Source organism: Suricata suricatta, chromosome 14 (assembly GCF_006229205.1).
Source record: "Suricata suricatta isolate VVHF042 chromosome 14, meerkat_22Aug2017_6uvM2_HiC, whole genome shotgun sequence".
Classification (NCBI taxonomy): domain Eukaryota; kingdom Metazoa; phylum Chordata; class Mammalia; order Carnivora; family Herpestidae; genus Suricata; species Suricata suricatta.
Genome location: NC_043713.1, coordinates 35,785,342 through 35,810,569, shown reverse-complemented (window position 1 = coordinate 35,810,569; position 25,228 = coordinate 35,785,342). Strand labels below are relative to the sequence as shown.

The following is a 25,228-nucleotide window of genomic DNA, read 5'->3' as shown; positions in this document are numbered from 1 at the left end:
ACAACACGTGAAGATAGGTGATGCCACTGAATTACACCTTTACAGATGGTTAAAATAGAAAATTTATTATTTTTTTTTAATGTTTATTTTTGAGAAAAAGAGACAGAGTGTGAGCTAGGGGAAGGGGCAGAGAGAGGGAGGCACAGAATCCGAAGCAGGCTCCAGTCTCTGAGCTGTCAGCACAGAGCCCAACACGGGGCTCCAACTCAAGCCGTGAGACCATGTCATGAGCTGAAGTTGGACCCTTAACCCACAGAGCCACCCAGGTGCCCCTAAAATACTAAGTTTTATTTTTATTTTGCCAGAACTTTTTTGAAAGGAAACATTCTTTATAGTTATTGTGCTTATGATGACAGCTATGAAATTGTGGTAATTTGCTACCTCCTTTTTCACTATTCTTTGTATACTTTATATGGGAAGGTCAAGCTACATTGTTTTTGGAATTGTAGTTTCTCTCTCTTTGGTCTAAATTAGTTGCTCCTTCTCTGCACATTTCCCTTCCCTTCTTTTTTTTTTTTTTTTACAAAAATACTTATTTTGAGAGAGAACATGCATGTGCGTGAGCACACGTGTTGGGGGAGGAAGGGGAGAAAGAGAATCCCAAGCAGGCTCTGCACTGACAGCCCTGATGTGGAGCTCGATCTCATGAATTGAAACTTAAAGTCATGACCTGAGCTGAAATCAAGTCAGATGCTTAACCAACTGAGCCACCCAGGTGCCCTTCTCCGGTTCTTTCTCAAGTCCTTGACTTCATAGGATGGGGATACCAAAAAGGAGGCAAGTCTTTGAAAGACTTCCTGAATTCCAAAACATTTCTTATATTTTTAATATGCTAAAAAGTTTTCCTTTAATCCTGAATTATTCAACTTTTAAAAATTGTTTTAATGTTTATTTTCAAAAGAGAACATGAGTAGGGGAGGGGCAGAGAGAGGTACAGAATTTGAAGCAGAGTCCAGAGCCTGATATGGGGCTCGAGTTCACAAACAGTGAGAACATGACCTGAGCTCAAGTTGGATGCTTATTCGACTGAGTCACCCAGGTGCCCCCTAATTATTCAATTTCTGATCCAGTTATGATCTTAAGTTTTTCTTTTCTCTAACACAGATGATAGCAACAGGTGTTCTGATGAACCATGCCTACATTCCTAAGATCACCTTACCTGATGATAGTATAAACTGAGTTTGATTTGCTACTTAGGATTCGTGTACCTATATTCATTTTTTTTCTACATGATCCTGTGGTATTGTGAGGGTCTGAGATTTTATCCAATTTAGAAGCTGCAAGCTTCTAAATTTTATCCAATTTAGAAGCTGCATGTCTCAGGGATAATGGCTGAAATAGGAGACTCCATGGACACAAAGGATTTGACTGCTCACAGCATAGCAAGTAGCATGAATAGCATTTGCATCGGTACCTCTTGACCCCAAATCCCATAGTAGCAAAGTGGAAGGTCTCCGGTGGATGCTGCACATGCTGTGAATCTGGGCAGTGGCTCAGCTTGGGGAATTTGCCTCATATACAAGCCTGATCTTCATCTCTGACCTCACCCTGAAATGTTGTTCACTGAGAAATGGCCAAGCAAGTGGTCAGGGCCCTCCGTTCTTGACCTAGTTAGCAAGAATGCAGGGAGTCTTAGGGTCTCTGGTAGATTGCCTTTCCCAGCATGGTTGTATTTCGAGCTTATACTACCCTCAATTAACATGATGAACATTCTTTTTTTTAATCCCATAAGCTATTTAGATAAGCTAGGGATTTACGTGCTGCTTGAAGTTTTGGTCAAATTCACAGTAAACAATGCCTTGTTTGGGAGGAAGGGGGAATTTGATAGGATTATTTTAACAGCAATTGACTTTCTATTTTTTCTTGAGTGACCATTTATATTTTTCCAGAAAATTAATCCATAAAGTTCTTACGTATACATATTCTACTCTATGCTTTTTTTCATTCAAGGTATTACTGGTGCTTTTTTTCTATCAGTCTTTTAAGTTTTTTCCTCCCCTCCCTCCACCCTCCACCCAATCGGCTTTTGTTTCATACTCTACAGCTTCTACATTTTCTTCTAATCTCCATTCCCCCTCATATGGAGCCATGGAAACTACTTAAATCTTCCACTTATCTACTAAGGAATTCAACCCGGAGTAGGGATTCTTTCCAGTTCATTGTTTTGTGGCTGGTCCTGCACATCTTCCACCTTCAGAATCTATGAAAAATCTGTGTTCCCCAAACTCATGGAACATTTTCAGCTATTCCAGAATGTCCTCATCTTGCACTGCTTTAGCAGGAGCAGCAAGGTAGGTCTGTGAGCAGAATTCTGAAGCAGAGTAATCACTGAGCTAGAGGAGATGCCTCAACCCAGGACCTTCTTGTCCCCCCATATCCATCCCTTTCACTTGGTCTGGGGAATAGAAATGATGGTCCAGTTGACTCTCAGTTCGTCATAGGGTCTTGTCCAATTTTTTTCTGATTCTGTAGAATGTAGGGGACCAGTGCTTCTTTTAAAGCTTAAGGCTCTGGTTGTTATAAAAGAAAAATTAAGGGCATCTTGGAACAGACAGTGGATCATTATTTTTTGAAGTGTCTTTGTGGAAAAGAATTTCAAACTGATTAAGACCACCTAATAATACTTGGTTGGTAAGTATACTATAATCTGGATTGTACTTAAAATCAGACATCTCAGATTCATAGAGATGAAAGTAGGATGGTGGTTACCAGGGGCTGGGGGTGGAGGAAATGAGGAGCTGTTATTTAATGGGTATAGAGACCCAATTCTGCAAGATGAAAAAGCTCTGGAGTCCCACTGCACAACACTGAAAATACTGAAAACCAATAAATTGCATACTTACAAATGGTTACGATGGTAAAACAAAGAAAAATCAGATCTCTGATACCAAGCTGCCATGGGGAATTTATTTTGTAGAAAAGCAACATCTAGAGAATGCCACAGACAGTCCTAGTATGTCTAAAGTACTACATATAAACATGGTAATTGCTCAAAATGACAACACTGAAGCACCAAAAGATACCAAAGTACTTTCTGAATCCAAGAAGTCAAATTATACTTAGAATGGTTTTCATGTCCTTCCCTATCTCAAAATTCTAATATGCTGACATCTGGCAATCCAGATAACCAGAATAGTCAATAGCCAAGTTTTGTGGCCACATATAAACTTACTCATACTCATCCGGTATATCTCCATACAAATATTTTAAGATTCCAATTTCTTGGTTAAGTTATATATGCTTGAGTTTGTTAAATATACTTAGACTTCTCTATTATACACAGTTAAATGTACAACTAAATTAGGAAAAAGTGCTCACTGTGGTTTATTTTACTGACAAAAATGTTTATGAATGTGTACTCTATACTTTACTAAAACTGCTTTTTTTATTCAAAATTTTTCTTCTCTTTTATAACCAGTTTTGTGACTTTTTTAGGTAAGAAATCTATGCCTTCCTTATTCTTAGATTCTTAGCTTAAATTCAGTACAAGCTTTATTGGTATCTTAGGCTTTGCGTGCGTCCTTGCTCTCACACCAATTCTTCAGAGGCCTAACACCCAGCATGGGGCTTACTTTGTTAAATTAGTTCTAGAAAAAGGACTCAAGACATTTTTCCTGAAATATACAGAATATGTCATGCCAAATCTCTTGTTTATACAATAAACTGGTAAAATTGGTAAATTGCACATATAGCTCATATTCCCAAAATAGAATAACTTAAATATTAAAACGTACCTTTATGTTACCACCAAAACTGACCTTATAAGCACAACAAATGGAAATATTGAATAAAAAAAATCACAAAATCCACTAACTGTAAAGTCTGCATATCACAGCATACACTCTCATCCTCCCTATGACCTACTCAGACTATAGACAGCAATTATTTTTTTAAGCTACTCTAGCATTTATGCCCTAACTAGAAATTTATACGAAACACAATTTTATGTTCAAATATGGAAATAAGCAACATAATTCCAAAACCCAAAAGTATCCCAGCATTCTGTAAAAAGAAATATCCCCAGCGGCTACATCCATGGTCACTAGCATCATTGTGCAGCATCTCAGGTACCTTAAAGGAAAAAAAAAGCAATGCTTAAGTTTCAGAACCACAGATTTGTTTTTATAGAACTTAGAGGGCAGTAATATTAGCTGTATATTAGCTGAATATACTGAGTCCACTCCGGAAACTCCTTAAAATAGGACATGTTGACTAATGTATTAGCTATGTAGCTAATAATGCCACATAGCTTTTCTCAGCAATTTATCCTTTTTTAAGTTTATCTTAGAGAGACAAAGAGAGGCTACGCACATACGTGAGCAGGGAAGGGGCAGAGAGGGAGGGAAAGAATCCCAAGCAAGCCTTGCACTGTCAGCACAGAACCCAATGTAGGGCTTGATCCCAAGAACCATGAGTTCATGATCTGAGCTCAAATCAAAAGTTAGATGCTCTTCCAACTGACCCACCCAGGGGCCCCTCCCAGAAGTTTAGTTAACAATGATTATTCACACTATGCTCAACAAGCCACAATCTGTATTGGGCCAGTTTGCTCCACTATTAAAATGAAGAGCTATACTGATTACTCTCTCTCAGTTACTGTGTGTAGCTGAACTGAACATGACATGTAGCTTACCTGAGTTCAGAGATCTGGAAATTTTACATTATATAAAAGTTCAGCAATCAGATTACCTGGGACTGTTACATGGAATTTGGTGACACAAAAAGGTAACTCCTTTGTCCGTTAATAAGGAACTTATGAGCACTCTGAAGTATGCACAGCATGCCAACAAAGTGTGGGATGTGCTGGGTTTCTTACAAATCTATACACAATTCAGTACCTGATTACTGAGATTCTACTTTCAAGAAGACACATCAGAAAGGGGTAGATATTTCTGTGTATCCTAATACACATTAGGCAGGATAAATGTGCTTAGGATCATCAATCCAAAAAGATAAACTATAAAGAGCCTGTATTTTCTGTGTTACTTTCTTAAAATATAGACTCCCTTATCACTATTGCATTTAATCTAATGACTTTTTATTAATTTTATTACTTATTTATTTTAAAATAAGCTCTATGCCCAATGTGGGGCTTGAACTCACAACCCCAAGATCGAGTTACATGCTCTACTGACTGAGTCACCCAGACGCCCTCTGATCTACAGCCTTTATAAAAATGAGGTTTCACTGAACATTTTCTCTATTTTATCAGTAATCAACACTATAATTAAACTTCTTAAAAACTTACCATATCAACCAGAGCCACATACATGAATAAGCCAGCAGTAAGTGCAAATATCCACATAGAAACATTTTCAGCATAATGACCAATGAAGATTCCTGTTGCCATTCCAAGATACGCCAGCATGGCTGACAAAGCGTTATAAAGAACAGCCTGCTTAACCGTCATGCCTGCCTTGAGTAAAACAGCAAAGTCACCTTTAATAGAAAACAAAGAGGGACAAAGTAATGAAAAGTCACCTTTAAGACACAAACTCATGAAACTTCCCAATTTACAAAATTCTCTAATTTTTTTGAGGGGAAAAGAAAAAGAAGCAAACTTAAGAAATTACCCAGGATTAACAGTGTTAGTATAAATCACTCTAACGGCTCCATAAATTAAAAAATTTTTTAAGTTAATTAATTAATTTATTTATTTTGAGAGAAAGAGAAGGGCAAAGAGGGAAAGAGAATCTCAAGCAGGCTCCACACTGTCAGTACAAAGCCTGATGCTGGGCTTGAACTCACAAACCGTGAGATCATGACCTGAGCTGAAATTAAGAGTCGATGATTAACCGACTGAGCCACCCAGGACGCCTAAATTATCTTTTCTAGTTTTTGTTATGGCTTTCACTTTGTCGATGAATGATAAATACCACGAGCCTACTATTTGGGCTCTTGCACTGTCTTCACAGGCTTGTAACTGGCCACCAAGAAGAGGAGGGTAGAGAACACACATGAAATGATTAGCATATGATAAAGGCAATATATAACTGAGGACTACAAACACTAAGTAGGCAGAAGGGAGGACTTGTGAATGGCAAAGGAATAAAAGTAAAAATGGCATCACATGTGTGTACAAATATGTGTCTGTAAAAAGAAAAACAAGGACAAGAACGGGGATCCAGAACAACTCTGGGAAGGTTTTAAGTCCTGGTGACAGAAGAGAAAAATATTTAAAACATAATTCATCAACTTCCGTTTTCTTCAGCTCCAATGAGTCCTTTCGCAATTTATCTCTGTTAATAGAAGATGACTCTTTCGATTCCTGTGGTCTTATCCATATTGCAGGTATGAAGATAATGATCACCGATGTCATCAGTATGCTGGTAGAAAAAGATATTTGGTAGGGAAAGAGGAAAAGAGAGGAGGCCCAGGTTTCTCTCTGGCAACTCCACACGGACAACTGTGTAATTAAATTTACAGGGCCAGAGATCTGGCTGGAAACAAACCAGTGCTCAGTAAGAAAAGAAAACTAGCCAGGTTAGCGGACTTCTAAGAAGGCATGAACGTTCTTAGGAAGCTTGCTGGAACTCACAACAACAAAAGCCAGTGACACGAGGATGAGGCATCCCCCTGGAAAATGCCACTGATGTGGTTCTCTTACCTAATTCATGAGGCAACTCGTGACAAAACACAGCAACAGATGTACTTAAACCGCTCGAAAAACCTTCAGTAAAAGCAGCCCCTGAGTAAAAATCAGAGAAAGTTTGGCTACATTATTTTGTGGGTGTTTTTTTAAAAAAAAAAAACTTACCAGCTTACAAAATGAGGTAAAAGATCTGAACTATATTCTGGTCATGAATAAACAGAACTTTCTCAGCTGTACTCCATATCTCCTTTATAAGTAATGTTCGATTACATTCAGTTAGGTTTAAATTTCCCAGGGGAGCATGAGCAGGTATGCTAGAAAAGGGAAAGCTCCACAGGGTCTCAGAGTGATTACAGGATCTTATCACGGACCTCAGAAGTAACTGCAACCACATGAAACATTTATGTAAAAAATAAACTGATTTAAAAGGTTCAAGAGTACAGATATGTTTCACTGGCCTCAAAAGAATTCACTGTGGAATTAGACTTGTTTACATTCATCCTATCATTGTCCACCAAGGACAGTCTAAGACAAAGAGCTCCCACCATTTTAAAAGCTAACACCACATGTAACTGATTGCTTATAAAGTGTGACCGAGCACCTGCATGTCCTTCTTTGTTCCTGGAGGAAGAGCACCAGGCTTCCAGGGGGCCAAGGCCTGGGCTCATCTCTGTCTGGCTACAGAGCAGCACCACCTCCTGGGGCACGCCGTTTGCCCTGCCGCGCCTCAGCTGCCTAACCTTATTTGTTTCCATCGCTCCTTCCAGCACCAAGTCACTAAAACTCCTAAGTATTCTATTATCTCTCGATAATGATGTAATAATTTAATAGCAAAAACTCTAGTTTCTTGGATAGAAATTGATAACTGAACTTCTCAGATATGCTAAGACGATTTCGGTATAAAAGATGATGAAGATTCTCTTCCCTTAATATGGTTTTTTTAATAAGTAAGGGAACTTAAATGTAAAACAAAAACAAAAACACATGCTCTGTACATGTTAGACCTTGATCTTAGGACTGCAAATTAAAATAACTTTTGATAGTTACGTTAGGTAATGGCCTAGGCAGTCTGTAGCACTTAACCTTACCTAACACTTATTGAGAACTTCCTTGTCAAAGTAGCTACAGAAGAAATAACATTTTGACAATCTTAGAAGTTAATAGCCTTGTCAAAATCAACCTGTTCTTTGTTAGAACTGGACTGGTAGTTTAATGTGACGTTTTCACAGTCAACCAGCAACAAGCAAATGTACAAATGCATACCGATTGCTAGGCCATCGCTGAAATTGTGCAGGCCGTCGCCCATTATCACCATCCAGGCCAACGTGGCAATGCCGGCATCTTTCAGCTCCTCCCGAGAGTAACGCTGACTGTGGCTGTGGGGGTGGTGGTTTTGGTGGTGGTGGTGGTGGAGAATATGATGGTAGTCATGATGGTGGTGAATGAGATCGTCTGACTGGCCGAGCGTATCATGGAAATGCGAATGACATTTATTCTTGCACCCTCGGGGTACGTATTCATTATAGACTTCTTGCGGATGAGCATGAGCTATCATGACCTCTTCTTCTTCCAAGACTGCTGGCTGTTGAGAATCAAAGTGGGAGGGCTCCTGTGAGTCTGCTCGTAAATAGCCTTCAGGTCCTAGGTATAAACACAAAGGACATTGGGACAGAGTCAGAAAGCTTCGTTAATGTGCTTGGACACATTTCAAACAGTCCCACTGACAAAGTCAAAAAAGATCTTAGAGCACAGCAAGTACTAAACAGAGTGCTATTGATGAAAAACATTAACAGGCTTTATAGCGACAAGCAGAAGAATGAATCAGGACCACTTTCTTACATCATGCACAAAAATAAAGTCAAAATGCGTGAAAGGTTAAATATAAGGCAGGAAGCCATCAAAACTCTAGAGAAGAGAGCAGGCAGAAACCTCTTTGACATTAGCTGCAGCAACTTCTTACTCAACGCGTCTCCAGAGGCAAGGTAAACGAAAGCAAAAATGAACCATTGGGACCTTATCAAGACAAAAAGCTTCTGTGAGGCAAAGGAAACAATCAGCAAAACTAAAAGGAAATCAATGGAATGGGAGAAGATACTTGCAAATGATATATCAAATAAAGGGTTAGTACCCCAAATCTATAAAGAATTTATGAAGCTCAACACCCAAAAAGCAAATAATCTAGGGAAGAAATGGGCAAAAGTCATGAATAGATACTTTTCGAAAAAGATATACAGATGCTAACTGACACATGAAAAGATGCTCAACATCACTCATCATCAGGAAACTACAAGTCAAAACCACAATGAGATACCACCTCACACCTGTCAGAATGGCTGACATTAACAACTTGGGCAACAACAGATGCTGGTAAGGATGCGAAGAAAGAGGAACCCTTTTGCCCTGCTGATGGGAATGCAAACTCGTGCAGCCACTCTGGAGAACAGTATGGAGGTTCCTCAAAAAATTAAAAATAGAACTACCCTCTGACCCAGCAATTGCACTACTAGGTATTTATCCAAGGAATGCAGGTATGAGGTTTCAAAGGGGCATATGCACCCCAAAGTTTACAGCAGCGCTATTGACAACAGCCAAAGTATGGAAAGAGCCAAATATCCATTGAGAGATGAATGGATAAAGAAGATGTGGTGTGACCACATCACACAATGGAATATTAGTTGGCAACCAAAAAGAATGAATTCTTGCCATTTGCAACAATGTGGATGGAACTGGAGGGTATTATGCTAAGTGAAATTAGCCAGTCAGAAAAAGACAAATATCATAGGACTTCACTCATACGTGGAATTTAAGATACAAAACAGATGAACATTAAGGGAAGGGAAACAAAACTAATATAAAAACAGGAGGGGTCAAAACATAAGAGACTCTTAAATATAGAGAACAGAGGGTTGCTGGAGGTGTTGTGGGAGGAGGGATGGGCTAAATGGGTAAGAGGCATTAAGGGAGACACTTGTTAGGATGAGCACTGGGTGTTCTATGTAGGGGATGAATCAAGGGATTCTACTCCTGAAATCAGTATTGCATTATATGCTAACTAACTTGGGTGTAAATTAAGAAGGAGAGAAAGAGAGACAGTCAGACATTAACAGGTGTCAATGAACTTTAAGAAATTAACTGGTCACACAGATTAGCCTTCAATAATAACTGCCCAGATTCTCCCTTGATTTCTTCTGTCTCCTTACATTTGTTTTCTCTAAGTTTTTATTTAAATTCCAGTTAGTTAACATACAGTGTAGTATCTGCCTCCTTACATTTTTGAAAGATGACTGCTTTCCTGATTATAAAAGCACCACATACTTTTAATCCTATTATCCAATTTCTTCTGTTTTGAGGGCAAAGTTCAAGGAAAAACAAGTACTGTATTCGAAATACAATGATCACCAAGGACCACTTATTATCTACTTGTGCAAAGAGAAATAAATTTCAACAGTAAAGTCTTGTTTTTTTCCCCTTTATCCTGTCCACTGAAAACACTTTTCTTAGGAACATTCCTGACACTGTGGTCCAATTCTAGGGCAGCTATTTCTGCTCAATGTTATATATTTCACTGGACTCCATTAAAAAGGTTGAAGAGAGAAGAGACATAAGAAAAAGAGCAAGAACATTACACTTACTCTTTAGAGAAAAAAAAACCGTGTGAAAAAACAAAGGGTGGACAGGAAGTCTTACAAGTAGACAGTAGCAAAAACGTAGTTTTTTCTCTCTTGTCAGTTGGCAGCTATGTAGTGAGCACCCACCCTGACCAGGTATCCTGTGGGGCACGGGGGACGGAATGGAGCATGACAAAGTCTCTAACTTCAAGGAAGTTATGTTCTCGTGGGGCGGCAGCCATATTTGATAAGGAAAATACATGTATAAATAAGGTCATTTAAGGCACCAGAAAGCATGGGGAAAAAAACCAGAAAAGGTTAACATGAAGGACGGTGACTGGGAGACTTTTGTCTTTTGGTGATGACGGAAGGCCTCTGACCCCAAATGATGGGAGCAGAAATTTGTGTGAAGATCTCAAAGGAGGCTTCGAAGCAGAAACAACAGTGAATGCAAGGCTCTGAGATAAACTTGGTGTGCTCACAGAATGAAAAGGCGGCCCATGAAACTGGATACGATGAACAATGAGAGTTGATGGCAGGGTCGGACCATGAAGGTCATGGCAAGAAGTCTGGTTTAAAAATTTATTCCTGATTCAATCTGTCCAACAAGAAATGCCAAGCTAACAAGTTTCAAGAAAAATAGTAACTTTATAGTGGAGCATCATGTTAGGTGCCACATCATGTCACTGAAAGGATGCAGTATCACGTTGTGGTATTCCTGCCCACAGCGATCAATCTAATGAGAGAGAGAGAGAGAGAAACCCCAAGTGTGGGGCAACTAGATGCAACATTTGATTCTGCACTATACTCTGGATCAATTTTTTCTTTTGGTGGAGGGAGAATATAAAAGAATCATTAAGACAATTGGAAAAAATAAGTGATATCTACAGAGACTAGATAATGCCATAGTATCAGCATTAATTCCCTGATTTCAGTAACTGAACTGTGATTAATAAGACAATGTCTTTTTTTCTTAAAAAAACATATACTGAGCATTTGGGGATAAACAGACATCTTATCTGTAACTTACTTTCAAACGGTTTAGCAAAACAATGTGTGTATGTGTACTCAGAGAGAAACAGAATGATAAATGTAGGTAAAATAACTGGGGAATATATGAAAGAGATACAGAAATTCTTTGTATTATTCTTGAAACTTGTCTGTATGTCTGAGTTTACCTCTGGAAAAACAAATACAATATAAACAACTTACAATTAAAAAGAAAAGGTATAAGGTATTTCAAAAGTAAAAAAGAAAACATTTAAAGAGGGACATAGTCCCCTTTCTTCCAGACAGTCCGAGCCACCTGCAGATCATGGCGCAATCAACCACCTCCAGCCCTTGGACTTGTTAAGACTTACGATCATCTGCATCTACTTTCTCGTCATTTGTTGAAGGCTGAGATTCATACTTGGACAGCTGTTTCTTGATCTCAACATCATCATCATTTTCAGGTTTTTTCTGATTCTAAAATGGCAAGGGAAAGCATTATTTTAAAACAGTTGACTTTGCTTATGTGTGCAACTGTAAACAGTTAAGTGAAAGGTTCAGCAAAAGACAACAGAGTAAAAGAGTTTTATCGGTATACAAGTCCCCCAATGGTAGGCAGGGCCTATAGTTAATTTACACTGCACCTAGTAGTGTGTTTCAGACATAGTAACTACTCAGAAAGGTGAAGCATCAAGGCTCCACTAATATGATATGTTGCAAAATCACATAGTCATCTTTCTCAGCGTCTCCCAGGTCATCTACTTTAAGTGTGCTCTGGGAGTCTGTTAGAAATGAATGATCTTGGGCCACATCCCAGACCTCATGAATCAGCATAGGGATTTTAACTAGATGCCCAGATGATTCATACACACATTAAAATTGAACTCTGCCTCAGGTTATCAATTTAGAACCAACTAGAGACATTTTCTCAAGCATTTAGTGATCTGCTACCCAACTGCTTGGTACTCTCTTCATTCTTCTTTTGAATGAAACCCCACACTTCCCTTACTTTCTACAAACTGAAACTATACTGTGACACTGATTGTTTGCTATTAAAACTAAAATACTTTTCCTGTAATAAAACACCATTAACAAGCTTCCTTTTTTAAACAATCTCTATTGGTTAGCTTTAAACTTATCACCATGTTTTTTAACCACCTCAATACCATAATATCCTTACTCTGAGCCCAAGTATCAAGGTCACCATGTGAACAATTATGCCTGTGTAGGATTTACTTATGTAAAAGATAATATTCAAAATGATGAAAATTGTCACACAAATAATAGATTTCTTATTTGCAGTACTTCTGAATATAACTTAATCACTACCAGACCTGAGATTTCATTCTAGCTGACAGCATATAAAATATACATCCTTAGATTATACATTTTTTTAAGGGAAGCACACAGACACATCTTTTTTTTTAAATGTTTTATTTACTTCTGAGATGGGGCAGGAGGGGTGGGGGGAAGACACAGAATCTGAGCTTCAGCACAGAGCCTGATGCGTCATGAGCTAAAGTCAGACGCTTAACTGATGGAGCCAACAGGCACCCCACATCTTTTTTTTAAATGATTATTTATTTTGAGAGAGAGAGAGAGAGAATCCAAGCAGGTTCGGCCCTGTCAGTGCACAGCTGGACATGGGGCTCGATCTCATGAACACTAAGATCATGACCTGAATTGAAATCAAGAGTCAGACGCTTCAGTCAACTGAGTCCCCACAGATGCATCTTCAATTTATCCCTAGCTTAATGCCTTAAACAGAGAAAGTACTTCAATATTTGTGACAAGAAATGAATTCAGGATATTTTGTATTACTTCAGTTAACGCTTTCTTATTGGGCAATGACTCACCCTAGAACCCACAGTTTAACCAATTCTTTCCTTCTATAAGTATTTGGGACCTATGATATTCCTATGCTAAGTGCTAACAATACAGCATAAAACAAGATACACATGGTCTCCGTTTTCCTGGAGCTTATCACCCCCAGGAAGGGAGGTTGTACAGATACAATGAATAAACAATTCTTCAATTGCTATTTTTGGTATGTTTTGCAAAGGAAAAACATACAGTGCTATGAGAGTGTATAACAAGATCCGACTAAGTTCCAGAACAGGCATCCTTGAGAAAGTGATACTTATACCAAGACCTAAAGAGAAGCAGGAGTTTGTGGGGGGTAGGCTGGATGTATTCCAGGCAGGGAAAACAGCAGGTAGGAGGGCCCTAAAACAGGAAGGGGCCAATCCCACCCCATAAATGAAAGCAGTGCAAGGTGGTTGGGGCTTAGTGGGTCAGAGATGGGGCTGGAGAGGAGGCTGGGTGGCAGAAAGAGACGTAGACGATGAAAATCAAGTTTAAAGTGTGGACTCTATCCTTAAAGTATCAAGAAGTCACTGGAAGGATTTTAAGTGGTGGTGTACAAGTTCACCAGATTTCCATTTAAATAAAATCACTTTACCTGCTCTGCTCTGGACTGGGAGAAGAAAACAAAATAATGTAGACAGGCCAGTTAGGAAGTGACTGCTGACATTTAGGTAGGAGATAAGCATGGCTTAGACTAGAATTATAGCAAAGAAAAGGGATAGAAACTGAAAGACTGGATGTATTTAAGAAAACTAGCTTGGATATGAGAATAAGAGAGATGTTATTGATGACTTTCAGGTTCCTAGCGTGAGCAATAACCTTTACTGGTAGAGAAAAGGTTTTGAGGCTGAACTTATTATAAAGGCAAGTTTGAGATGCAACCCTAGTTTGCATGTAGAGATTTCAGATTGACATACACAGTATGATATGTGGAATCGCCCAGAGTACAGAATGGATGTCTTAAGGAAAATGCTAGATAAAATATCCTGTTATGAGGTTGAAGCAGCTCTCAACACTCACCATATAATGAAGAGTTTTTAATTTAATTTTTTATTTTTTAGAGAAATATAATTTAAAGCTGGTAAACAAGTAATGCTAAGATCTGGATGCCCTTGACAAAAGATAAACTTGATACATTCTAAAAAGATAGAGAACATGTAACATTTGCAAAACTCTTTTGGGAAATCCATCTAGAAATTATGCTTATTTGCCATTTAATGTTTCTTATACATTGAACAAATATTTATTAACTACCTACTGTGTGCCAGATACTATTCTAGGCACTGGAGATCTGGCAGAGGTCCTGCCTGACTCTTTAGAGCTTATATTCCAGTAGAAACTATTTTAGAAAAGGTATCACCAAACCTTTTTTTATTACAAGTCAAAATAATACGTACATAGTAAAAGACATAATATACTGTAATATTACTGCTGCATTTAAAAACATTGGTCATGGGGCGCCTGGGTGGCTCAGTCAATTAAGTGTCCAACTCTTAATCTTGGCTCAGGTCTTGATCTCACGGTTTGTGAGTTTGAGCCCCACATCAGGCTCTTTTCTTATGGTGCAGAGCCTACTTGGGATTGTCTCTCCTCTCTGACCCTCCCTAATTGTATTTTTTCTCTAAGATGAATAAACATAAAAATAATTTAAAAACATTGATGATGACAGAAGACTGATTTCACAACTTATTGAGTTATAACTTAGGGTTTGAAGATAATTGTTCTCTATTAAATAAGAGAGAACCTACTTCTTAAGAGTCTCACATTAAAGAGTACCAGATTAAAGAAAAGCTATCTTTAGGCAAAATTTGAAAACTAAATTGAAATTAGAATGTTAAAGAAATGATGGCATTTGAATAGAGAGACAATACAAACAGACCTCCAAACCCCACACCCACCAAAAGAAAACTAAAAAGGATCATTTGTTTTTTTAAGGAAAGAATTCCAGAGAATGTAAACAAATAGGATGTATCCTCAAATCAGTCACAGAGAAGCGTCTGGCACGGTGGGAACATGGAAGATGACTCCTGAATTAAGAATGAACAAGTTATTCATATTTCCCTTCTTTCTACTAAATTTGGGTCCAGCAAGATGAAGGTTCAAAATTTGTAACTTGAGGTTTTAGTGGCTGTCTTATCTATTGGGTCAAATATTCAGAGGATGAAGGAGGCACTCTCCTGTTCATACACGCACTTGTTTCCCACAGGGAGCTCTGTGTTCAGCAAGATCAACTATGCTCATTTTCAAACCTCTTCATGCCAGTTATACTTGTTATTGTAATTGCACAATTTAATTACATACAGCTCAAATTGTGAAATGATGGTGAGAATAGGTACATCTATGAAAACTTATGTTGAATGCTTTTCAAAGATTCAAAGGAGAGTTGCTAAAAAGAAAAAAAAAGACTATCAAGTTATATAAAGCAACCACTGTTTAAAATTTTAAAAACCTACAAAACCTAGACTCTACTCTCAAAGAGCTTTACCAATGAATAACTTATTGCTCGACTTGAGAGAAACTGAAATTGGAGATCGTGGATGAAGTCACATGGCTATAGAAAAACAATGATCATATAGAACTCCAACTCAAAGAAAATCTTGGTCAGCATCAAATGACCAGAATATGAATGCATGAATGTTTTAAAATTAAAACATCTAAGATGTGTACCTGCCATTTTTAAGAGTTCCCATTAGAATAGTCTCTTGATGGGCCTGCCTGGTCACATCATACAAAAGGTGGCAGACAGCCACAGGGGACTCATGGGGTGTTTTTACCAGAGATAAGGAGCCTACTGTTTGGTTTCATACTATTTTCTGGTGGCAATTTGCAAAGAACAAGACTATGAAAGTTACAAACCCTCTTAAACACAACAGACTATTCAGCTACTGGGTGAATAAAGTTAATCACAGCAGTTAGTCTTAACTACCAATAAATACCAACAGTGTATCCATAATGCTTCTTGAAAACAAACAAACGGGCGCCTGGGTAGCTTAGTCGGTTGGGTGTCCAACTTTGGCTCAGGTCATGATCTCACAGTTTGTGGGTTCGAGTCCTGCGTTGGGCTCTGTGCTGGCAGCTAAACCCTGTAGTCTGCTTCCGATTCTGTGTGTTCCTCTCTCTTTGCCCCTCCCCTGCTCATGATCTGTCTCTCAAAAATAAATAAATGTTTAAAAAAATAAAACAAACAATCCTTTACTGACAGGTATGACTGACAATGAAAACTGCATATATTTAATGTATATAAATCAATGAATTTCGGTATATATACCCGTGGAACCATCGCCTCTATCGAGGCCATAATCGTGATGCTTCTGACCTTTAAGGCCCTGCTTATGCCTTGTTTGGTCATTTGTACAGATGTTCATCCTTTGCTTTTCCTACCCTCTCATGAGTTTGAAAGAAACACTGAAAATAGAGAGCTTCAGGGTTATCAATAATATGAATGCCTCTGGGAACAAAAATTATCTCAGGGCACTGAACCCCTGTCAAATGAAGATCACACCCCCTGGACAAGCTCAGCAAACAGACTGGTTAGAGTACTTCTCAAATAAATGTCTGATGGATAGTATGTAAACAGTACTTTTTCTTACCTTCTTCTTCTTATCTTTAAATTGCTTGATCAATGTGAGTACATGTTCGACGAGAAACATGAAATACAAGCCACCCAGAGCTGTCAGACCCTTCCATGTGGAATCAAAATAGGTACTTTCTTCTATGTTTTGAGAAGACAGATGACTGAAAAGTGGCCCTCTCTTCATTTCCATTGCTGATTCTTCATGGCTGTGACTATGGTGGTGACTTGCATGAGACTAATAGAAAAACAGTATGTATTTTATAAATTTGTGAGTTTCATACATGTCAGAAAAACTGGCTAATAAGGTCAAATATGAAAACATTCAGAATTAGGCAAGTGATGGAATACTTCAGAGCTGAGAGGGAAATTTAATATATTAAAATGACCCACAGTCAGCTGATAATTTAGAGCTTAATGTAACATGTACTAAGGCACTTAACCGAGTGCCTCTGTTCAGTGTGAAGACAGATCCCTTCCTTAACAACTCTCATAAAGGTAAAAGGTGTTTTCAATGTTTGACAAGTTACCAGGGCCACAAACAGCAGGGAACTAACAGATTTTACAGACAGACAGCGTCTACTGTCTACAGTCCAAACTGAAAGAGCCCACACTAGTCCCATCACTGTGCTTACACGAAGCCCGTGTGGGTCATGGGCTCTGGCAGGTAGCTGAGACCCACATGCATGGCCCCAGCAGTCTGCAGCCGAGCGCAGTAGGAATCACCACCACTGCACGTCAGGGAACGGAGCACGGGACACACCAACCGAGACAAGACGGGGGCCGGGTCACAGGGCCCCCTACGCATCAGCTGCCTGGTGCGGCAGTATTCCTGAACAGGTGCCTGCTGGGCCCAGTGAACTGATCATAGCAAAATATATGCAGTACTCCAGGAATGATTTTTTTCTCGCTTACCTGTAAACCTCTAAGGAAAACTTAAAGGATGAGATCCAATTATTTTAAGTATTTAATGGAACTATTAAACTTTACTCAATTTAAGAATGTACTTGTGTCAATGAGCATGAATCTCACAAATTCAACTCTCAAGGAAAATTCGTTCCTTGAGTACACAGAGAATCAGTTTTTATTTCTGTGGCAATTACACTAATGTGAGCAGATAATTCACGTTGCAATCTGTCACAGTAATAAAGCTGAGCAGAATCTGTTTCCTTTTATTAACTGGGTCCAAGAAGTTAAATTAGACTTTATTTAATAAAGTCCCATAAAGAGAAAAGCAAAAACAAACCATGAACATATATTTAGATCTAGTACAAAAGTGAAGCTTTCTGTTACCACATAGATTTTTTAACAATTTTTGTTAAAAAATTTTATTTTAACTTCTTTTTTATGTTTATCCATTTTTAAGAGATACAGAGTATGAGTTGCAGAGGGGCAGAGAGAGAGAGGGAGACACACAGAATCCAAAGCAGACTCCAGACTCTGAGCTGTCAGCGCGGAGCCCAACGTGGGGCTTGAACTTGCAAACCATGAGATGATGACCTAAGCCAAAGTTGGACGCTTAACCAACTGAGTTGCCCAGGCACCCCTAAAAATTTTTTTAAGTTTTATTTAAGTAATTTCTACACCCAAAATGTGGCTTGAACTCATGACCCTGATATCAAGAGTTGCATGTTCTTCTAAGTCAGCCAGGCACTCCACTAAATACATTTTAAAATCAACTCTTCTAGGGGCACCTGGGTGGCTCAGTTGGTTAAACGTCCGACTTCAGCTCAAGTCATGATCTTGCAGTTTGTGGGTTCGAGCCCCACATCGGGCTCTGTGCTGACAGCTCAGAGCCTAGACCCTGCTTCAGATTCTGTCTCCCTCTCTCTCTGCCCCTCCCCTGCTCATGGTCTATCTCTCAAAAATAAATAAATGTTAAAAATTTTTTTAAAAAATAAATGAAATTAACTCTTCTAAACCAAATTTCTAACCTGTTATATATATCAACATAAGGAATTCTAGTACAAACCAAAAATATATAAAGTTTTTCACTGTTGAATAATAAAATATACTAATAGGACAAATGACTGTACTTACATGTGGAAGGAGGTGTAAAAAAGCATCACCACTCAATGTCCCAACAGCCAGTGCCACAAGGAAACTCAGGAGAAACTTGAAAAATACCCGATTCATGAGAGGCACTAAGATAACACCCAGCAAAGACAGGAAACTGATGATGGAAATGGCTATAAAGCCACCAACCCAGGCTGTCAAATAAAACACAGCAAAGGGAAAATTATACAATTGTTAAACATTAAGAGTTTTTTACTTATTTTGAGACAGCACATATGCACGCAAGCAGGGACAGTGGAGGGGGAGAGAAGGGAGAGAGGGGAGAGGAGAGGGGAGTGGAGAGGGGAGAGGAGGGGGGAGAGTTCCAAATAGGCTTCATGCTATCAGTGCAGAGCCCAATGTGACGTGGGGATCAATACCACAAACCATGAGATCATGATATAAGCGAAAATTGAGTTGGCTAAGTCATCAGGTGCCCCCAGGTTGCATTTTTTTTTTAAAGTTCATTTATATATTTTTAAGAGAGAGAGAGAGAGAGACAGGCAGATAGACAGGAACAGAGACAGAGGTGGACAGAGGATCCAAAGCAGGCTCTGCACTTACAGCAGAGTCTGGTGTGGGGGTTGAACTCATGAACCATGAGATCACGGCTGAAGGCAGACACTCAACCAACTGAGCGACCCAGGTGCCACCCCCCTGCACCCCTAAGTTGCATTTCTTAAGCTAAGGAAACACAAACTCAGTGGAAGAGGGCTTTGGGAATAGTGCAATAACCAAGACCCTTGCTGCTGGCTCAAATCAACAACCTGACTGAACCCTCCTGGTAAGACCAGAAGTCTAGTAGGAAGTTCTTCAGGTAGGGGTGAACGGAGGGGAAACCACTGTTACCAGTGATGATGTCTACATCATTTGGAAACTGAGTTTTTGGACTCCATACAACTAAATCATAAAAGGGAGAAGAGTTAAAAAAAAAAAAAAGAATGAATGAATGAAGAGGAGGAAACTGGAAATTCAGCAATTTCTTTAGTGAAAAAAACAATTATTTTTTCACCATACATTTTGAGCAATGCTACAATAGAGCAGAACTTATTCTAGTTTATTAATTTATTTTTATTTTTTTAATGTTTATTTTTGAGAGAGAGAGACATACACACACACACACACACACACACAGAGTACAACTGGGGAAGAAGAGGGGGAGACACAGAATCCAAAGCAGAATCCAGGCTCTGAGCCGTTAGCACAGAGCCAGATGCACTGTGAGATCATGACCAGGGCCGAAGTCGGATGCTTAACTGACAGAGCCACCAAGGGGCCCCTCCCTATTAATTTATTAATAAGAACATACCATTAGGCTCCTAAACAGCAGATATTAACTCTGACCTTCTGAAGACAGTGTGACAACGTATAAATAGCCCAAATATTGGATGGCCCTGTAGGATGACCTCACTTACAATATGCTTTTGTTTTCAAGGCAAGGCTAACCAGTTTGCTTTCTTCACACTTGGGGCAGAGAACAATTAAGATAAGGCTGAAAAACGAATGGGTTTATGTAAAATTAGGGAAAAGGACAACATAAATATGCCTACTTGAAATTATCTTTAGTAAGAAAGGGTACCCTACCTATTTGTAAAGAATAGGTCTTTGGAGGGATTTCAGCTTTCTTTTCACTCGTTGTATGAATCAAGCACGATCTAGCGTCAATTTGATTGATGATGGCTGGGCAAAGATAGTTGAACTCTGTTGCATTCAGCAGAACCTGGATGCCCATGCCATGAGACGTGAGCAACTTGGATGCATTGAAACACTGCAGGAAACAAAGCAGTGAAAGTCACCAGAAAACGTTCCCATTAGACAATCCAAAAAAATCGTCTGATGATACAACACCCTTCCCACACTGAAGCCACTTCTTTATTTTTTTAAGCCAACCCATTAGCATCAACTCGTTTCGAGTACTTTGGAACTTGCCTCAAGCTCCTTAGAGATACTATGTGACAATGGTGGTGTCTGCCTCTTCTGCCTGCTTCTTTGGGAGAAGCAGTTAAATCATCTAGAAAGCCCTGAGTGGAATAACCTTCAGGATAAATGACATTCATAAGTCTGTTAACTCATTGTATAAACCTATTAAGGAAATGAGCTTTAATTTTTGAGATGGAGTTCATTAGAGATTGAGAAATATGTTGTTTTAATACTAACGCTATCCTACCTGGCCTAAACAAGCCCAAGACATGTCACTCTTCCAGCAATGACTGTACTTGCAAAACTTAGCTCAGTTTTAGTTCTATCTACTTGGCAAAAGCTCTACAACGAGAGAATATTAAATTATGTAAATTACTCTTGTGGAGGGCAAGGCTGGTTAATAAAACAAACCTGTACCAGCAGGCAGCTGTTTCAACAACTTAATTAGATGACAAGCTTAGTTTGAAGAGAATACCCTCTAGGTAATCTAAACTCCCCTTACCCCCCCCCTCCTCACGAACGCACACATACACATACACATACACACACACACACACACACACACACACAATTGGCAATAGCACCTGTTTCTCATCTTCTGTAAGTTACTTTAAGTTCCCACAGTTCCTTGGCCAATACTACTCAGAACAAACTTTATTACCAGTGTTGCTATGGGAATGACCATGAAGACTATTCTGGAATTGGTACAGTCATATGATGATTTGAATGAGGTACTCTTTGACTTTTGCTCTTTAATGTGTACCAACTAATTCCCTGTCCTTGGCATCTCTCAGCCAAGGAAAACTGTACAGTCTGGAAGTCTAGTCTAGGAAAAACATATGAATTCAGAACCTCACTGACCAGACTTTTAATTTGCCTACCACATGGCTCTTGGTAGCTAGGACTTCACAAGCCACAGAGATCCCTCTTCCAAGGTAACACTATTATTTTTGCCTTCTCTTGTGCTTTCAATCACGCCTTTCCCTAAAACATGGATTCTAACCGCTGCTTTTTAGAATTCCCCTTTTCTGCTTTTCCTGAACAAAATCCACCTTTAAAAGACCTATTCCAAAAATAACTTTGGTAACTGCTTTCCACACCCATTTTCAATTCTATTAGAAAACAGCTTTCGCTCCCAGTACCATTGTTACCAAAAAACTATCCCCCAAGTTTCGTATCAGGAATGTTTATAACACAAGAGAGATCAGGGCTTTTGGACCAAGTGCCTGGATGAGAAAGTAGACATTCCCTTTTCAAAAATTCATCATTTTATTTTTACTTTATACTCCTTACAACTAAAGACAGAATGGCAATGATGGGACAAATAAGCAGGCATAAGGTAAAGCAGTCACCTTACCTCCTGAGTATTTTCATTTGTGTTTCTGGAATACATAAAGCCTTTTATGGGCTCACTCACAGATTCGTTTGTTTTCCTACTAGCCAGCTGGCTCATCCGGCCTTTTTCTGTGATGCTGGGTGGAGTAGAACTGCTCACATCTTTGGGGAAAAGTTTTCCAGGTTTTGGAGTGTCGATTGTTTCTAGAAAGTGAGTTCCTTCAGAGACAGTGTTATACATAGCGGAGGTCACTTCACTAGCCGTAACGCCATCCTTGATTACAACACTCCTTCTACCATTAGTGTGTTCTGATCGGTGAGATCCTTTTCCCTGGCCGTTTCTGGGATCTTTACTGGAACTATCAGGCTCATGGTCTGGGCAAAAAGCTTTCCGATTATTTTTATTGGAGGCAGCATGATTATGGTGAGAATGGTGATCATGGTCAGAGTGATGATCGTGGTCATGGTGTATATGGATTTTTTTAATCTTATCTATGCCTATATTCTGAAGCAATTTTCTGAACCCTTCAACTGACAAGGAATTATTTTCTCCATAGCGATGGAAAAGCTGCTGTAGATGATGTCGCCGTGTGGTGACTGCCAAGTCAACGTTAATGCCAGATTCCCAATTTGTAATAATTTTCTCAGTGGTCTGAGGGAAAGCAGTTGCTGGTTCTAGTTCATGGAGGGGATTTGTGACTGACAGGGTGAAGGTCAGAATCAAGATTACAGATAAATTCCTCGCCATTGCGCTTTCCTAGAGAAAACAGAAAAAAAAATTCTTGCTTTCACTTTTAAAACAATTTGAATTAAGAAATTCCATGCTGAAAATCGATACTGAATAATCTAGGTTTACAAAGTATCATTTAGTATGATCACTGTAACCCTACATACTGTGAAAACATAAAGAACTCTATATATGTGTATATATAAAGGAAATATACAAAGAATTCTAGGCTCTACCCTTGCATTGCGAAAACACATGAAACAAGGAGAACAATTGAGTGCTAAGGGACCATAATTAGCACTGAGAAAGCAACAAGTATTGCAGAAACTGGAGAGATTCATGTGGTCACAGCCATACCAGCAATTTATTATGGCAAGAACAATGATTCAAAATGAAACAAAACCCAATTACCTCCATCATCATTAGTATTTCATAAAACAATCTTTTAAAATCAGGGAAAAAAAGTAGAAAAGGCAATCTCAGAATAATTCACATTTATAACTTTTCTAAACTGTGTACAAATCAATTTAAGGCTTCTCTCCTTCCCACTCCTCAAAGGCAACCCATTTTGCCAGTTTCTTGTATATCTCTTAGGATATTTTCTTTGCATACTCAAGTAGATGTGTCCTTTAATGACACAAATGGGATCCTTTCTCCACTCAACAAATGACACCTTTCGGTGTTGGTACATACAGATTGATCTCATTCTCTTGAATGACTGCAAAATGACACCTCTAAGTAAATTAAACTTCATAAAAAAAAAAAACAATCATTATGTTCCTATAGAACAGTAAAAATTTTATCATGGACTATCATCACTCATTCACACAATAGTATTTGGAACAAAAAGGCCTAACCTCCAAGAATCAAGATGAGCCTTGGGGTGCCTGGTTGGCTCAGTGGCTCTTGATTTCAGGGTTATAGGTTCGAGCCCCATGTTGGGTGTAGAGATCAAAATCTTAAAAAAAATCTTAAAGAAATCCCATTTTATTAAAAATCAGGTTGAGCCTTGAAAAGCAGAACTTAGTGAAACAAGGGAAAGTATAGTCCAGATAAGCAGATGGACTGATATCTCAGGACCCGGCTGACGTCCAGGACCAATGAGGGACGGGGATTGCGACCAAGTTAATCTGCCTTCAGCCAAAGAGGCAAGGGTCGGTTCTGGAGCTAGAGAGCAAGGACAGGGTAACTTAGCTTTACCACTTTCATCTGTTTTCTGCCCCAGGAAAAGCTGGTAATAATACATATTTGACAGATGACTGAAGAAACCACACGAACGAATGTATGTGCAAGCGCTCCATTAACCGTCGTCTGTTGCACACGGCTGCTTATCAAACTGGCAGCAGTGGAAAATGGAAGTGTGTAACTATTAGAGGGCTAGACTCCTCAAAGAAGAATCTTGGCGGCCTGAAGTTTTAGGAATTAATTAATATGCAAAGAATTAAGATCATTCGCAGGAGAGAAAGTCAAAGAGCAGAGTGGGTAGGGACAAGCACAAACGGGTGGCTCAGAGGGCAGCTCCATGCCTTTCTCCTGGGAGGATGCTTACTTAAGGCGGTCACGGACCTGCCGCCAATTCTTCCCTGCAAGTCAGCGTGTGTGGAAGAAAAAAGAAAGCCTAAAGACAAGGGCCTGGAAAAAGGGGCGGGAAAAGGGGGCATAAAACTGCTTCCAAAGGCTTTTGTATTTTTAATGAGATGAACAGGACAGACCGTTTCCTCCGAAAGTCCTCCGCTAGACCCTGAAACCCATCTGTGCACCCGAAACTGGGAAGTCCGGCCTCCACGGACCGCGAGGTTCCCTTCTCCGCTGTCCCTTCTCGGACCTGCGGGACTCACCTCTCCGCGGCCTCGCCGTCCCACGGCCCGGCCCCGCGCGCCGGTTCAGTTCCCCGCGGGCGGCCCGGAGGGCTCGGAACAGCTCCGTTCTTCTCTCTCGAAAACCTCTACAGGGCACGGAGAAGCGGCGGTCTCATCTGCCCGGCTACCCCTCAGGCTGGGCCGGGGTACCGCCGCGCAGCCACCGGGAAGCCGCGCCCCACGCGCCTCGCCTCCCGGGAGCAGGAGGACAATTACTAATTACCGCCGCGCGCAGCGCGCCGCCGAGAACCACCGCCTCCGCCAGCCATGACTTCAGGGCATGCGCAGTGCGGCCCGGACCCCGTCCCCGGCTGGCGGATCCGCGAGTCCGCCGGTTCGCCCGCGCCGTGGGGGTTGCAGCGGCGGGTGATGCGAAGACGCGGTCGGAGCAGACTGTGCGAGCCGCCACCAGCTGGGATCCCTTTCGTCCAGCTCCTCCCTGGCGCTGCGCCGCTCTGAGGCCCTAGACTCGCTCTTCAGGTCCCCCGGCCAGCCTCCGTCCCGCTGCTAGGAGCCTGGCCGTGAGGGGCAGCGGACGTTCCTGCCGTTCCTGTGGCACACAAGCCTTGCCTTTGTGGAGGGTCTTGAGCCACTCCACGCGGGTCTTCGTTCCTGCAACACAGGCTGTGCTTGTGTGCCGGGCCACGGTCCAATAGAAGCGAGCTGAGAGCAGCGCCCAGACACTAAGGACCACTCGTGCCAGGA

The 25,228-nt window shown here is 40.1% G+C and overlaps 1 protein-coding gene across 1 annotated transcript; it reads right to left on the bottom strand.

Moving 5' to 3' along the window:
- Nucleotides 1–2,880: 2,880 nt before the first annotated feature.
- Nucleotides 2,881–25,222, bottom strand: SLC39A6 (solute carrier family 39 member 6). The gene is made up of 10 exons (XM_029921668.1): nucleotides 24,503–25,222; nucleotides 21,960–22,694; nucleotides 20,267–20,450; nucleotides 18,668–18,837; nucleotides 16,647–16,865; nucleotides 11,562–11,667; nucleotides 7,856–8,233; nucleotides 6,608–6,688; nucleotides 5,249–5,439; nucleotides 2,881–4,071 (listed from the first exon to the last, which is right to left on the bottom strand). Exons 2-10 carry the CDS (start codon nucleotides 22,683–22,685, stop codon nucleotides 3,919–3,921), a joined length of 2,208 nt encoding a protein of 735 aa, XP_029777528.1. The 5' UTR covers nucleotides 22,686–22,694; nucleotides 24,503–25,222; the 3' UTR covers nucleotides 2,881–3,918.
- Nucleotides 25,223–25,228: the final 6 nt, after the last annotated feature.